The sequence below is a fragment of the Notolabrus celidotus genome, chromosome 6, assembly GCF_009762535.1.
Source record: "Notolabrus celidotus isolate fNotCel1 chromosome 6, fNotCel1.pri, whole genome shotgun sequence".
NCBI lineage: Eukaryota > Metazoa > Chordata > Actinopteri > Labriformes > Labridae > Notolabrus > Notolabrus celidotus.
The window spans coordinates 17,703,309-17,719,798 of NC_048277.1; the positions used below are offsets into that span (position 1 = coordinate 17,703,309).

At 40.4% G+C, this 16,490-nt stretch overlaps 1 protein-coding gene across 5 annotated transcripts in view; it reads right to left on the reverse strand.

The window, feature by feature from the left end:
* LOC117814450 (serine/threonine-protein kinase WNK1-like) overlaps positions 1 to 16,490 on the reverse strand; it is a 33,839-nt gene that overhangs the window by 12,641 nt on the left and 4,708 nt on the right. For 4 of the 5 annotated variants that reach the window (XM_034685790.1, XM_034685792.1, XM_034685794.1 and 1 more), the window contains exons 3-12: positions 5,632 to 5,804; positions 5,265 to 5,485; positions 3,467 to 3,624; positions 2,212 to 2,300; positions 1,900 to 2,119; positions 1,699 to 1,800; positions 1,145 to 1,529; positions 901 to 1,061; positions 573 to 656; positions 145 to 180 (exon numbers count right to left, since the gene is read on the reverse strand). In XM_034685790.1, coding sequence (XP_034541681.1) covers positions 145 to 180; positions 573 to 656; positions 901 to 1,061; positions 1,145 to 1,529; positions 1,699 to 1,800; positions 1,900 to 2,119; positions 2,212 to 2,300; positions 3,467 to 3,624; positions 5,265 to 5,485; positions 5,632 to 5,804 — 1,629 coding nt within the window. The remainder of the gene's footprint in view (positions 1 to 144; positions 181 to 572; positions 657 to 900; positions 1,062 to 1,144; positions 1,530 to 1,698; positions 1,801 to 1,899; positions 2,120 to 2,211; positions 2,301 to 3,466; positions 3,625 to 5,264; positions 5,486 to 5,631; positions 5,805 to 16,490) is intronic. The other variant, XM_034685795.1, reaches the window with a different exon arrangement.

The following is a 16,490-nucleotide window of genomic DNA, read 5'->3' on the forward strand; positions in this document are numbered from 1 at the left end:
TGTTTATGACTACCTGACCAAAAAAGGGGAGTCTGCTGTGCAGACCAATAAAGACAGAGTTTCTTTTTTTTCTCAGAACATGTTATGTGGAACTCTGTGGGTATATTTCTAAGTAGTAACAGGAAAATGGGTCATTTTATCTACCTGAGGGGGAAGCGATGGTTGGTAGTAAACTCCGTACTATAAGAAACAAAACATAACACAGGGTAAGAGAGGGGAACTTGAGAAAAAAAAGGCAAACTGTCAGAATATAACAGAAGAGAAGGGAACACTTGGGATTGGGAACACTTTGCAGCTTTCAACATAGCTGCCTGAAGCAGAGAACAAACGCTCTAAAGGTTAACTTATCACCCTCTGAGCGTCATGTTTATGCAGACGCTCACTGGTTGAAGTTCACGTTTGCTGCAGTGATTTAGAAATAAATTCAGGGTGTGTTCAGAATAACCTCAGGTAGGTGTGACGTCAAGTTCAATACATTTCATACATCTTACTTGAGCTTTGGGATACAAAGGCTCTTCATTTGGTGTGGAGTTACACTTTAAAGGCATTGAGACATGCCATACAATGTTTACCTGTGGAGGGGCCCCTGGAACGGACTGACTGCCAGGTGCAACTGGAACAATTTCAGGCTGGCCTCCTTGCAACTGAGGTTGAACCTTGTGTTCCAAAGGGAACATGAAAACAGCACATGTTGTGTTACAGTAAAATGAACAAAAATGGAGCTTGTACTGAAGTGGGAAAAGTCTAACAAAAAGGACTTCCCAAACTGAGAAACAAAGGAACCAAATGCACAAGAATAAATACATATAGTCTGTACATTACAGATTTATTTTCTGAGAAGCACATACCATAAAGAAATCAATCCAAGTGCCAACAACAAAAAGCCTTAAAGTGACCTACCACTGACAACGGCTGCTGTTGCGTTTGGTCATTTTGCGATGGCGTGCAGGACACCTGGGGCTGAAGGTGCTGGCTTGAAGAGGAGTTATGTGGTATTTCAGATTGAGGAGGCAGGGCTTCATGAAGGATGGGCCCAGATAGTCTGTCTCCTGAGTGACCGACTGTGGGAAGAGGAGATGATGCTTGATTCAAGAACATCAATCTATCCAACAGTCACGTTTGACAGTTAAACCATAGTTGATACCTCCTGCAGTGTGCTGTAGTTGTTGATGTTGGTCAGGCTCAGGCTCCTCTGACTCTGGCTGGACTGGGGCCACACTCAGAACCTGGACTGGAGCTGGTACTTGTCCAGTTGTTTGGGGGACATAAGGGATTCCTTGTGGCATGCCGGTCAGTTGGGTTGATTGAGAAGTGCTGTAGTTGGAGCTCTGAATGCTCTGCTGAGGCGTGGGTTGGGCAGACATCTGTGTGTTGTGTTGTGTTGGTTGTGGAGGGACATAGGAAGCTGGCTGCAGCACTGGCTGGGACTGGGGCACCTCAGAGCTTGACAGCTGACCTGGTTGTTGTGCAGGCGGCAACTGATTCTGCTGTTCTTCCTCTAGCCTTCTCTTTTCCTGATCTTCTCTGACCTACAAGACAATCGGTGGTGTAAAAATCCCTCCTCAGATCACAGACAGACCACCTCCAGACTTTACAGAAAAGGGACATCAATCCAGCAGCTGAGATGAGAACTACATTCTGTGCGAATGTGAATAGTTAAGACTGTAATGAGGTGTACGATGGCATGCATGGACACACCTGCTGCCGCTGTGCTCTCTTGCGGCTGATGAGAGACACCCTATCCTTGATGGCCTTCGCTATCGTCTTGTGGTCACCATCACACACATAACCAGACTCCACCTACAGAACAAACCAACAGAACCTCATCGTTAAAAAATGTTTTAAAGGGTTTAAAATGAGACCTTTTCTGTTAGTTTCAAACTTCAACATTTGATTTACCATTTCCTGAGCCACATCCTCTGGAACATCTTTGTTGAGGTCAAAGGAAAACTCAATGGCTTCGTTGTCTTTGTACTTCCCCTTAAGTTTCTTCACATCCTCAATTCTCAACCACAGCTTGATAGCTTCCATCTCTCCATCATCCTCCTCTGCCAACTCCACACGCACCCCTGTGTCCTCCTGGAAGAAGGCGTGGTTCAGAAGGTCCTTGATTGAGTACCTAAATTTAGGAGTAGAAGCAGTGAGTAAATATTTGATTTCCTTGAAAGCTACTTTCAATAAACGTGATTAATAAATATTTGAGTTATACACCTCTCATCTTTGTTCTGGCGAATACATCCCTCGATGATCTCCTTTACCTCAGGGATGGCCACCTTGTCGAAGCTGCCTGGCTTTACACCCTACATGGAACACAGAACACTGAATGAGGATGGATCTTCTTATCTGGCCCTTTCTAAGTTTGGATACTAATATGATCCATTGTCTTTTTCAGCACATATACCAAGACAGATATAATAACAACCTTAAACTAACATCCTTTTTTAAATTATTTACAAAATGCCCCAGTATGAGGAGGAAGATATTTCTTTAAAGAAATGTAAGCCTCAAAATAAATGCTAGATGTCATAAGGGTGGCATTTGAAAAATGCAGAATGCCAAGTGAAGGAAAAAGGAGGGTAAAAGTCATGGTGGATGGCTACATAGAGGGGAGCCACTGAGTCAATACAGGAGTAAACTGCATGCTGCTGTAGGTAATTTACAGAGCTGAATGACAGAAGAAGAAAAGCCAATATCCCAAAGACATGATACTGTAAAACACGAGCATGTGACACTACCTAAATGTAGACTCGACACCACAAAAACACTTTGTTTCTTCACTGAGTCAACTCTGTGTGGTGCTCTGCAGTAAGAGCTATTTGTGGATTATACAGAGAGCTAAGAAGGCAATACTTTAAAATCCAGTTCAAAACTCACGTGGCAAGGACTTCAGTATTTGTACTTTGTGGTTAATAATAAACTGAGAGTAATGGTATAGATTTCAAGGCACATCATGTAGATAACACTCTGTGAACAGGTTCAACCTCTTTATCTACAGGGCTTGTAATTGCAGTATGAATCATATCAGTGACTAATATGCATTGCAAAAGAAAGCTGCATGAATAAGACAATAAATATGTATTTTCTTTGACAGTTGCTCCCCTTCTGGCGTCATCACAAGACTTAACCATTAGCTGGTCGGGAAACAGCAGGACTGTGCTTGTTCAGCCTTCTATCGTTTATCCAAATCTCAGAGCTGCATGTCCAACCAACATACAGTGTTAGTGACACTTTTCTTTTAGGCGGTCTTCTAAATTTTTCTCTTTTTAATATGGTTTTCTAATGGGGAGTTATCTTTGCGTTACATGGCGACACACATGAGATTACAAAATGAGATGATTCAAATGTAAGAGAGGTGTCAGAAGGGGTATAAAACCACTCCCGAATGGGGCACTAGCCTTCTGGGCACATTGGGAGAGGTGAAGGCAAGGCAGAAGGGGTGAAATGGAGGATTGAAAGGAGGACTTACGCTGGTAACTCTGCGGTAGATCTGTGCAGCATTCTGGCACTCTGAGTAAGGGTACTCTGAGGTGGCCATCTCCAGCATGCACATTCCAAAGGCATACACATCCACTGACTCGTCGTACTTCTCCTCATACATCTCAGGCGCCATGAACTCAGGGGTACCTTAAATCAAAACAACTATTCAGAACTCTCGAACCCCCTTACTGATTGAGTGGGCTTCTCACAACCCACAGTCCCTCTGCTCCTCTAACCCATGAGGGGTTGAGGAAGAGGAGGACGAGAAGAGTGACCAGCCTGTTGACGTCTCCTGCAGTAGAACCTGTGAGGTGAAAGTTGAAGAGAGAGAAAAAAAGAAAAGGGGAAGGAAAGCAAAAAAGAGACAGAAAACAAAAAAGGAGGGAGAAGCTGGGCTCAGTTAGACTGTAGAGAAGAAAGCACTTGTTTGTCTGTGTAAGACCGTAAAATGTACAATATGTGACTGAGGCTTGCCAATGTGCAGAACACACTTGTAGGCCAATATCAATTCAAATTGAATTTGGGAAAAAAGATTTCAATGAGGCACATGAGAATAACTCCCAGTACAGATTGAAAAAAGGGATGCCAATGATCTGTGCGACAGTGATAGGACTAGCTATGGAAATAACTTTTGTCAAGACCTTACAACCTTATTAACATTTACTTTCATTGTACACTCACCTTTTGAAGAATGACTTACCTTCTCCTTTTCACCTGCAGGAGGAAACGGTTAAAGTCGAGGCTGAGAGAAGCAGGTCCCATAGCTAGTAACTCTACTCAGTAGTGTGTCTATGCACATCAGCATAATTCTTCTCATTGATCTCTTAACATATAATCTCAGGTCTTACACAGAAAAACTCATTTGGTTATTTTGGTTGGAAATGTTTTTTGATATTGGTGTGTTACAGCACACTGTCAGACTTACCAGGCCCATAAAAGTTCATACTTACTCAATGACCAGCAGTACCCTATTCATTCCAAACAGCAGAATGGGGCACAGCTGAAGCTAGAGCCTACATTTTAAGAATATGCCCAGAAATGTGAAAAAAAAACAAAACACAAAAATCAAAATAAATGAAACAAAAAAACAAAAGATAAGGGCTGACAAAGAGAAAGAGGGGAGAGCTCCCCGGACACAAAGATGGAGCAAAAAGATTCTGCGGCTCTGCAATATCTTAAGAGACAGTAAGAGACACAAACTAGGGGAAAAAAAAAAACCTGTTGAGGCAAACCCATAGAAAGAGACGTTAAACATTATTGATAAAACTTGCAAACAGACCACATATTTCCAAACCACAGAACAAAGACCAGTCTAAGACAGAAACAAAGGCCATACCTTAAGCCATGGCCAAGTTAGCCTGCAAGAAGGCATGACATTTTGTATAGTAGTGATGGTAATATTTAACAATATGAGAAACATTAGGCGCTACTTACAGTCAGTAGATGCCTGGAAAAAAACACCCTATCTTTTTTTTTTTTTTTTTTTTTTTGGAGAAACATAGAACAGAAATACTCTGTACAGTGACCAAACTTGATAGAGTTGCTGTGTCAGTGCAAAGACAGAAAGCCTTGTGGTTATCTGGCTTAGATCACCACAATATTTGGCCTCCATTTGAGCTGTGGTTTGAGAGACAGCTGAAACGCTGTGGTCTGTTTTTGAACCACACCATGATGGAAATTACCCTCTTAAAAACACAATCATTTTCAATACAAAACATGACCTTAGAAAAGGTACTGTCCAACGACAGGACAGGAAGTGGGAGGTAGAAATTGCATTAGAGTCGTACCTATAACACTCTTGGCAAATGATGCACGCTTTAGTGTGGCCAGGCCCAAGTCTCCAATCTTCACAGATCCAGTTGGTCCTGTGATGAAAATGTTGTCGCACTTGAGGTCCCTGTGGATGATGGGGGGAGCCCGAGTGTGTAGGAAGTGAAGCCCCTTGAGGATTTGTCTACACCAGCTGCGCAGCACTTTAATTTTCATCACCTTGAACCGCTTCAGATATCTAAAAGAGGAATATCAGAATTTTCATATTTACTCAGCTGATGTAAGCACATGTTGTATTTACCTGTAAATGTCTTAAAGCACCTAGCAAGGCCATATGAGCTTCGTATGAATGTGTTTATTGAGGCTGCCATGTCAGAGACTCACGTTTTGAGTGTTCCAGACGTCATGAGTTCAGTGACCAGTACAATGCACTTCCTGCCTTTGGATGGTCCCTCCCAGGAGTCGTAAAAGCGGACTATGTTGGGATGCTGCAGACCCTTTAACATCCCTGCTTCTTCCTTAAAGCGCTGCCTCTCAGTCTTTGACAGCTTACGATCCTGTAGGAGACAAAAGGGAAATAATTGAAGTTTTTACATCACAGAAAGCACATTTATTTATAGATCTACAGTTAATTTGAAGGGCTGAAAAAAAAAGTTGCCTTCGAGAGTCTAACTGTGAGGTAATCAGTTTCATCTTGACGGCAATATAAACACACAGTGAGGCAAAAGGAATTTGTTTAGTTTTGCCCTGGCTCTCCAAGAAAACCAGAGTGAGAAAGAGCAACAGCATGACTGAGATTCAAACTGAGAACATAAAACAAGCTTGTTCACTTCATGAAACTGCAAACACTCTTTACCAATTATCTACTTTAGGGCTTATGCTACACTTAGCTTAACAGGAACACCACTCAGGCATGAGCTATAAAAAATAGGTGAGAATACAAAACAAATACACCGTATCTGGAAAAAAGCATTTCTATAAATGGAAACCATAATGTGAGAATACCTGTCTATTAGGGATGTACACAATTAATCGATTATCGATTAATTGATTGTTAAGATTGTTTTCAATTTTCTGTCACGTGGAACAAACATCATGTGGTCTCATATTACACTCAGCTATCAGGGAGGTGTTTTAAGTTTAAAGCATGTTTGGATGTGAATCAGCTGTTAAAGGTGTTGCACACAGCGAAGACGCTCAGCTGGGGCTGTGCGTCAGGTCTCCATGTGCTCCTTTTAAAGAGGATCAATACGCAACTGCTGCCAACAACGACACAAACACGAAAGTTCACAACTTTAAACAGGACATTTCCACCTTTAGATACAAAGCCAACAGACTGGTGGGAATTGCTAGTACGCGATGTTTGTAGACCAGCAACATCAGAGCCGTCTGAGCTTTTCTGCAGCTGGACTGATTATGACCCGGTAGAACTCCCGGCTGACACCTGACCGAATACACACGTTTATTTTTCTAAATAAGAACGATTAGACAGAAAACTGGACACAGTGAGTCTGAAGTACTTTTCTGTTATGAGCCTTCACATTATAAGACTATATCCACGGAGAATATTTTTATGAGCCTGATCGTTTATAATCAGTGTTAAACATATTGTACCCGTATTCAATACTGTCCGTTATATGCATTTTGTAGCTGTTGAAAATATAATTTAGGGAAAAAAAAAACGTATTTGGCCTTGTTTATGACATATGACTTATGAATAATAATGTTTTTTTTAATTGATTAATCGATAATTGATTGTTAACATTTCCAAAAATTAATAACGTAAAATACTTAAAATGTACATCCCTACGGTCTATAGTGCATAAAATGTCCAATACTTTTAATTTGATTACTATTTAAAAAAAGAAGGTTACTCCGGACAGACTCTTGCTTTTTTTTTTAAGTTATATTTTTTGGCCTTTTTGCCTTTATTTTATAGTACAGCTGAAGAGAGACAGTAAATGTGGGGAGTAGAGAGCGGGGGAAGACATGCAGGAAATGGTCAACCGGCATGGAATCGAACCAGCAACCCCTGCAACGAGGATTGTATTCTCTGTTTGTGGGGCACTTAGACTACTAGGCCCCCAGCGCCCCCAGACTCTCGCTTTAAGTACTAGAAAAAACTGTTTATCACAGCTACCAATATCAACAGTGACAGACTATGATGAGAATTAATTCTTCTGTATTGCCCAACCCTTCAAATACCCACTTGATCTGGTGTAATGCTAATGTAGCCTGTTTTCTGAACAGAGCAATTAATGCAAGAGTTGCAACGTATGGAAGCTTAACGATTTATAAATGACAGAAAATGTATGCAGAGCTGGCCCCATTGTTTGCCCGCTGGGATTTAAAAGACTGATACATAAATAGGCACGAGTAAGAATGCCTTCTGCAGGGTCTGCAAATTAACACAAAATCTGGAATGCTTACAGCCTCCCTCCTCAAGTTTCCTGACTAATTCCTGGTGTGACCTACATTCACAGAGAACCCCATACCAGCAAGACAAGCCCAGTTAAACCATGCAGTCAAAGGCCTCCCTTGAAACCCCCAGAGACCTGGACCCAGGCCAGACTGTCCAGGAAATTTCGCCCATTTGTGAGTGGAGAGCATTTGCCTTTGTGTGTGTGCGTCAGCGAGAGATAGAAAAGTTTCCAGTGACTGACATTCCTTAAAGAAAACCATACCTGATACTAGTAAAGCCATGACTACAGGGATTTTTGGGGGTTTGTGGTTGAGTGTTCTCAATTTCTGACATTTATTTGCTCAAACAAAATCAAAACTTAAGGGGAGGGGCGCTGGTGGCCTAGCAGTCTAAGCAACCTACGTATCTCCCGGACGGTCTACCATTTGCTGCATGTCTTTCCCCACTCTCTACTCCCCACATTTTCCTGTCTCTCTTCAGCTGTCCTGTCAATAAAGGCGAAAAAGCCCAAAAATATAACTTACAAAAAACTTAAGGAGAACCAAGCGAGGAGCATTAAGAGAAAGGAGGACAGGGAATCAGAACAATGTCAGGAAACTACAGGTGAGGAAAGATGGGAGAGAAACTGGAGGCTTCATCGAGTAGTCGGACACATATAACCTACTTTTCCAGAGCGTTGATTTTGTGGGGCTGTGGTTGCACTTTGTCTTTCAGCACATGTCATGCACATTCACTATCAGTCAGTCACCACTTACAGCCTCTGCACTGCCAGCCTCGAGGTGTGCAGCCCCCCCAACTTCTACCGGTACCAAACTACTGTACTCCTGACGGCGTTTTCACTGGAAGCACATGCCAAACTGATAGCTCTTTAAAACACATGTTGAACCCTAACATGTCCAAGCTAGTTGACAAACTGCATTCCCTGAAAAAAGATAAGACATTCACCTGCTTAGCTGACATTTACCCTCAACTTCTACAAAGAAGGTACATGAACAACTGTGAGTGTATCTAGCATGTGGTCACAAAGGGCTTTGACTTCACCTGGTTGTTAGAGATGAGATCATGCACTGTTAAAGAAAGTTATTTAAAACTGGAGATAGGACAAAATGAGACGCATAGAAAGTCACAAGGCAGTCTATACCATAGACTGTATAAAGAATGGACGTAGTATCCGTGACGTCACCCATCTGTTTCTGAAGCGCTGTTTTGAGGCCAATCGTCGGCGGAAGCCATATTGCTGCTGTGGAGCGATTGTGACATAAAGAGGTGGGCTTTGAGCCTCTTAGCCAACAGCTACAGTGTTACCGCCTGCCAATCAAGTCAGCTGTGCCTCTCATTGGAAGACTCGTAATGTCATTATCTTTGAAACTACCGTGTTATGAAAAAATTCACCCCCCTTACAGTGTGTGCCGATGGAGAAATTAGTTATCCAAACTACACTCGTCTTTTGTACCAGGCTGTAAACATGTTTATTTCTACTGTAAAGATCAGCTTTTTCCCATTCATGTGTATGTGGTTTCCAGTACTTCCGAAGCCAGCCTCAATGAACTGCAGTTTTTAACACTTCCGCATTGGACTCATATATTTTCAGACCGGAGGTTGCCGCTTGGTCTATACTGTCACACAAAGTCGACTGTTCCCTTCAGATGTCAAAAAAGATACATGGAATAGCATAAATTTAATCTGCCCTGTAATACTGCACCCGCCTCTTCAGTGGTATTATACATTGCATCTAATAAATAATGAAAGAATGACAATGTGCTCAAGGATGAAAATAATATGAAAAAGCAATAAATAGCAAATTTAGCAAAGCAGCTCTTCCACAGGGAAGAATAAAGAGAGAAACCAAGGTGAAAGCAAGATAAGTTGAAAAGCTTTATCTCCCAACTATAAAAAACAAAACAAGGAATAGACGATCATGATAGCAATGTACTTGAACACCAGGTAAAGACTTAAAAGAGCAAAGGGCGCTAAGAGTGGATAGAAATGATCAGGTCGTTTGTTTGGCAGAGCTAATGGGAAGAAGGAGAGCCTGAAGTGATTACTTTATATCAGCTGGCTCTGCAACCTCGCCCTAATGGTGCTGCATCGTCACGGTGAAGACTATCAGAAGGGTCCTTCAAAACTTACGCTGCCTGATTAACTACAGTAATCTCGAAGACAGATTGAAGGGAGGGATAATGTTTGTGTCCAATCACCTTCACAGCAGATTTCACCAGATTTTCATGTTAGATTTGCGCTGGACCGAGATCCAGTCCCACATCTAATCAGACTTTCCAGCACAGCATTATATATAGTCGTAACTCAAAGCCGTACTGTGAGGGTCCTTTTCTATAGTCCCATCATATTCTTCATGCTCTCTAGAGGGAGGGGCTGTAATTGTCCACAAATTAGGAAAGTTATGGGGTAGGCATTCAGGGGGAAGCAGCAGCTGCAGATGAATAACAGCAGCTCTCTTTAGCTGAGGGTTCATGAGTCAGCTCACTGAAGAGCTGTACACCAATAAAGCCTCTGACATATAGTTGCTCTGTTATAACTCGGAGCTGTAAAAAAACTGTCCTTGTGAGATAAAAGTGAGAGAAAATATACACAAACACAAAGAAGTCGTCTGTTAGTTTTGTGAGAATGATGCAGAAATTAATCACAAACACTTAAAGATAACCTGCAGAGCTATATCTTTCAAATCAAACTTGTCAGCACTTTGTTTTGACACCTCTGCAGAGTCAGCACAACACTTATCAAAGATCACGTTCCCTGTTGCTTCAGTGCAGTGGCACTCCCTCAACCAGCTGATGCACAGTTCAGCAGGTGAAACCAGAGTGATTATCCCATTCAAACTTAGAACTGCTCAGTCCAAACCAAGGTTATTTTTGTTAACCAAAACTAACAAAATTGTATGATGTTTTGAGTTTTTATTACGCAATGCTTTTTGTGACCTTTTTCAATCTCGCCACTGACAACTAACTACAACTAACTCAAACTACTGACATAGTACAAGAACTGTTTTCCTTCTTCTTATTCATTTATTCTATTTTCTTTCTACTTTTTACATTATTATTTTTAGTATGTACTTGTACTTATTTATAGTTATCTTTTATTTTATTTGTTTGTGCATGTGGGTACATGTGTATGCATATAATGTGTGTGTGTATACATATACGTATATATTTTTTTATTGTTATTATTTATTTTAATTTTTATATGTGTGGATGTAAGATGTGTTCAGTCCTCTGTCCTTTCTTAATGCACCTGGGAGTTTTGTGTGTGTGTTCTTTATTGTATGTATGCACACATATGTGAAGATATATGTATGACTGTTTATAAATGTATGTCTAAAGTTGAAAATCAATAAAAATAATATTGGGGGAAAAAAAGACTAAAACTAATACTGAAACTAATAAAAACTCAACTAAAACGAAGCATTTTCAAAATATGAAAACTAAACTAAACTAGCAAACTCGCTTTAAAAACTAATTAAAATTAAACTGAAATTGAAAACAAAAAGTCAAACCAAAATAAAAATAAAAACTTTGAAAAATACAAAACTATAATAACCTTGGTCCAAACGAATCAAACAAATACCAACCAAATGACTCAAGGTACAACCAGAGCAGTAAATTAGAGTAGATGAAGACTTGTTTGCAGACCAACAATATAGGACAGGGTATAATGTAAGTGGTGGGATAGTTAATTCAATTTGACCTTTATCCATTTTCAACAATAATGTGCGGTGTTGACCAAATCCAGATCAATGATTGTGATAAAGTTAAAATTGTATCAAGCACTATGAATTTCTGAGGTTATAATTTTAGATATGTTGCTTCTCAATGTATGCATAACTGTATAATATAGTTAATTACATAGAAAATCAATCTGAACTGTGATCCATACTTTGTGATCACCTTCATGACATGAAATGCTTCAAGTCCCAGGAAATTAAATGTAATGTCTGGTAAACTACAGTATTACCAAAGCAGAGCTGAAAAGGCTGCTTCTAGGCAAAGGCCGTCATAAATAACTCAACAACCCTAAAAATAGACTGAGTGAAAAAAGCCTGTGATCATGCCAAGGGCTGGCACTGTCAGGTCTCTGCTCTGAAGTCGACTCTGAGGTTGACACTGAGGGTCAGATTTGGCCCTACGGGTAACATTGGTTCGAGTGTGGGTAACAAGTAAGGGCTTTAAAGGAAGAAGACATGTTAAACCAGCTCCACCTCAAATGTTATGCCATTGATCACATTAAGGGTGTTACAACTGTGTGGACGTACATTTCTGGTATTCTATGATACTGCGTAACATGGCAAAAGAGTCAAAGACCACTGGGACTGTCTAACAAGTTTTCAGATAGTGACAGATTTGTGTCATTCGACATCTGCCAGGATAACTATTCTTCTTATTCAAATCATGGAGAAAAGACATCATGGTCCAAAAATAGAAAAAAAAAGGGGGGTGACTTAAAAACTAAAATAATTCACCTTGATTATGGTGCTAGAACAAAATGTGCATCATTGTATTAATAGATCCATCAGCAATCAATGTCTATCATTGTCTGATGAAGATGTGTGTCTATTGGACATCAAACTTCTGCAACGTAAACTTCCATCATTTCGACCGTAGATGTAAAATGATGGTGAGGTTTCACTCAGCAGAAACAAGACTCCTTTTAAAGGGATTAACTTGCAATGACAGAGTCTTAGGTTTGCTGACAAAACATGATGATTCAGATTTATAAAAACTTCCAAGTGCAAGCATTTTAGGTCTGTCCTCAGGAGGAGCAGAAAACAAATTCTTTGATGCTTGTTTGCAGAACGGAGATAAGATCAATCGTTTCTGATGCATTCCAGGAAGTCTGGGAAATCGAAGAACTTATTGGCTTTCACAACAAAGCACCAATTAGATTTACTGCTCAAACCAAAACGTCTGATCTAGAACTGATTGTTAGCTGCACCAGCATGTCGGTATCAGTTTAAGGGGATAAATAAAAAGTAATTGGATTACCGCTAATAGGAGACGGGATGTCATTACGGTGGATTGTGTTAAGTCTGCTTTTGCTGTACGGACTTTTTTTCCTGCATGCAACAAAGCCGGCAATAACGCATTATACAAAACAACCTGGACTACAAATGAACAACAAACAGAAACCAGAACTTGAAATACTGAAAATCCAGACCTTTTAATGCAGCCAGTCCAGAAACAGAGGTTCTGTTGAGTCACTAAATAAATCTACAATCCTGATCTGATGGTAATGGCCCTTGGAGGCTTAAGTCAAGTGGTAAACAATGTTTAGTGGCTACAAGCAAGGCTCTGATGAATGATAACTTTGCATCAACGACAGAACTGAATACAAATGTGAAAATATACCTGCAATAATTCTGAATAAAAAGGATTGGATTTCTGCATAATATGTATTTATCCTATTAGGGTATGCAGTAGTGGTCCATGTAGAGTGCAGACATGCCTGACAATACGTGGGTTAATAAGTCAGTGATCACCTTCACAATCCTACAAAAGCAGCTTCATGGTTTAAATTTTTCTAGGTTAACAAAATGCACTCTTTTTTAAAACTTCATGTTTGCAAAAAATCTGGGTCAGTGACGCAAAACAGTAACAGAAGGTTCATAACCTTCTACACAGATACAGTTCGATGGAAACCAGGCCAGTTATGTGCCAGTTCATCTTTCTAGTCTATTTGTAAAGCTGTGGTGTACAAAGGAAGCCCTTAGATCAGCTTTTTTCCCCCCTAACTAACGTGTCTACTTAAGACTCCTCAGCAAATCAAGCTGTTAATGCAACTAATATAGATCATTTAGCAGTCAAATCCACAGCCCTTCATGTTTTGTAACCTTCACTAACATGGTTTGGGCAGGAAAATTCAGTTGTTAATAAAACAACATACAGGATAGTTTAAGGCGTTTTTTCGACCACAGGAACTTAACCCCGGAACTAGGGACTATACCCCTGAACTACATGCCTTTGGACTGGAGGGACCAGGGTCTAAATTTAGTTCAGGATAGATAATCTCCCCCCTGAAAAGCCCCTGCTTGGGGGGATAGTACTTTTCAAAGGTCCTGGGACTTTCAGTTGAACATTACGGTGTTTGTGGAGTTTACACAGTTGTTGAAACACAGAGGGAGTTCCTGGGAATAGATACTAGTTACGTTTTTTATTAAGATTTCAAAATATTATTTAATATATATTTTTTCTCCATACATCACTGGCCTGATTTGCACAATCTACCTGGGACTTCAGCCCGCGGTCGGAACGCAGACAACTCTGGGGGCACAGGAACCTTTTAGTTCTGGGGAAAGTAGGTCTGGGGGCTAAAAGACCCCGGAACTCTTGGTTGAAATGCACCTTTACTTGTGCTTTCAAATACACTACAGTACTGCTCATTTGTTCCACTAACGGTAAGCTATAAAAAACAAGCATTGCTGCTGAACAGTGACGGATTAGCTTCTGTTGGATTGCTTACATTTGAGTAACAAGGATAAATGGGGTGTAACTGTTCCTTTGTTTTTAAAACAAAAGAACTGGTCCAACATCTGAAGTACTTGACCCTGTCACTGATCTTTGACAGGCTGTTGAACGTATGTTGTGAGGATCTGGACTCCATGGTTTCATTCGGGGAATGGTGACAATGCAGCTGAGAATTTAAATTTACTAAACCAACATACTTTCTCATATTTGTTGCTTCTAGCAGTAAGGGATTTTTTTTAATTTAAAGGGCTCATTTCTATGTTCTACAACCTAGGAATAACGAGCCACTCACAGCAGATGCCCACTTGCCAGCTGGACAAGCAGCTTTTAAGGGACGACCAGGGTTCTCTTCCTTAACTTTCAATGTTTGGCTACAGTCAGAACTGCAGAGGAAAGAGTTGGGGAGGCAACAGGCGGGGGATGACAGTTAAAGATGGATGAGTGAGTAAGAAAGGGGAGGCTCCTAAATGTATTCCTTTTTTTTTTCTCTCTCCCTCGACTTCCTCTCTGTGGTGACCTACTTATTGTTCAGACATGCCTGCAACGTGAGGTCCAAAACAAATGTGTGGGTTCAAGGGTGGGTGAAAAAGGGTGGATACCTAGAAATTCTTAGACAATTGTGGACAGATGGCCTTCCACACTGAATAAACCAAGACAATTTCATTCAAACTTTTATATCCTACAATTTAAGCCATGGTAGCTTGAGGGAAGGAGGAGTGAAGTGATTGAACATCAGTCCAAAGAGAAATAATTCTTAACTACTTCAGAACGTGTCACAACATGCAGAAACAGATTATCTAACACCTCAGTTCATGACAGCACATATTTAAAACAATTGACTAAAATCCAGTCAGTCTCAGATTTCACTTTGAGATAAAGCTTTGTGAGGGCTGATGTTTATCTCTCTTTTGGTTGAGGATGTATTTTCTCACAACAAAATAAGACAGACATTTTCACAAATGAATAACACTGTTCTCAGAACACTTTCAAAACCTTACATTTAGTCCTACTATTCAAGAATTTCAGGAGGGAGAACCAGTTGGACTTGTTGCATTAGCATACAAGCAAAGTAATTGCTGCTACTTCCAGATGACACCAAATTTGCTCTGAGCAAGCAAGTGGAAAGGCTGATTATTTTCTGCACCACTGATCCGGCATCAACAGGAAACAAAACAAGAAGTTAATCAACTGATGAGCCTCTACTCTTTTCTTAAACAATGCAATCATAATATTACTTTTGGTGGTGTAACTTTGCTTTCAGGAAAATATTTGCATTATTTATGAAGCCATGGCAGAAGAGTAGAAAATATAGATTCACTGCTGTTGAAAGCCTCTCTGAGAAAACAGCTGTGAAAGGACATTGAATCGTTAACATTAAACTAAAGCTGTTGTAACATGCTCTTAAACATGCCCTCAGGACGCACGAGGACTGTCGCAGTAGCACTATATTGATCATGGGACAGCTTTAACAAACATGTGGGAGGGGATTTCTGCTTCTTGCGTGTAGCTGAACAGTTTCAAGCCTTGAAACTTTTGCGTCTACAGAGAAACAAAGGAGGTAGGAGTATCAGGTTACATTTTGGAATTTCAGAGTAGACCATGACCATATAACTGAGCTGTTACTCATTCAAATGTAAGCACTGCAATGAATCATTTCTCTGCACTGGATCAGTCTATAATTCCAGCACCAAGTTTAGGTGATCCTCAAAAGAGAAGTAGGTAACCCTCATCCGTTTACATGACTCATTGTCCACATAACAGACGGGGGCATTTTTGTTTGATTTTCCCTTGCCTTCTTTTCAACTGGTGCTTAGGAAGTCACGGGGCATTACAAGGGTAGTTTCCTTTCTGATAACAAAGTGATGGTTACTTCAGTTCACAGTCAATTAATAAATTACTTATTCCATTGACTAGAAATCATAAATTGCTTAACTTCTTCTTCAACACTTGGCAAAGAATAACATGCTCTGAAGACAAACGGAAAGAAAACAGGCATGGCAGAATGTAATTCAGACTAAAATAACCATAAGGATAGTAACTCATGTTAAGATATTAACTGAATAAAGTAGAAAGGTTTGAAAAGGGTTTACAGCGAAAAAAAGAAATGTTAAAAAATGTAAAAGAGTTAAAAGGGTGTGAGGAGGACGGATAGTTTAGGAGCAGGCCTTGGCAGGCCAGTCTTTTGCACTTCACACAGGAGATTCCTCTTTGAGGAATGTGACCCATTTTACATTCACAGAGGCATTCAGAGCAGGAATGCACTGAGCATGCGCTCGATTTGACTGTGTGAGGGGGGAGGGGCACGTGTCTGTAATCTTCACATTGTTCTGAAACCAGAGTGCATG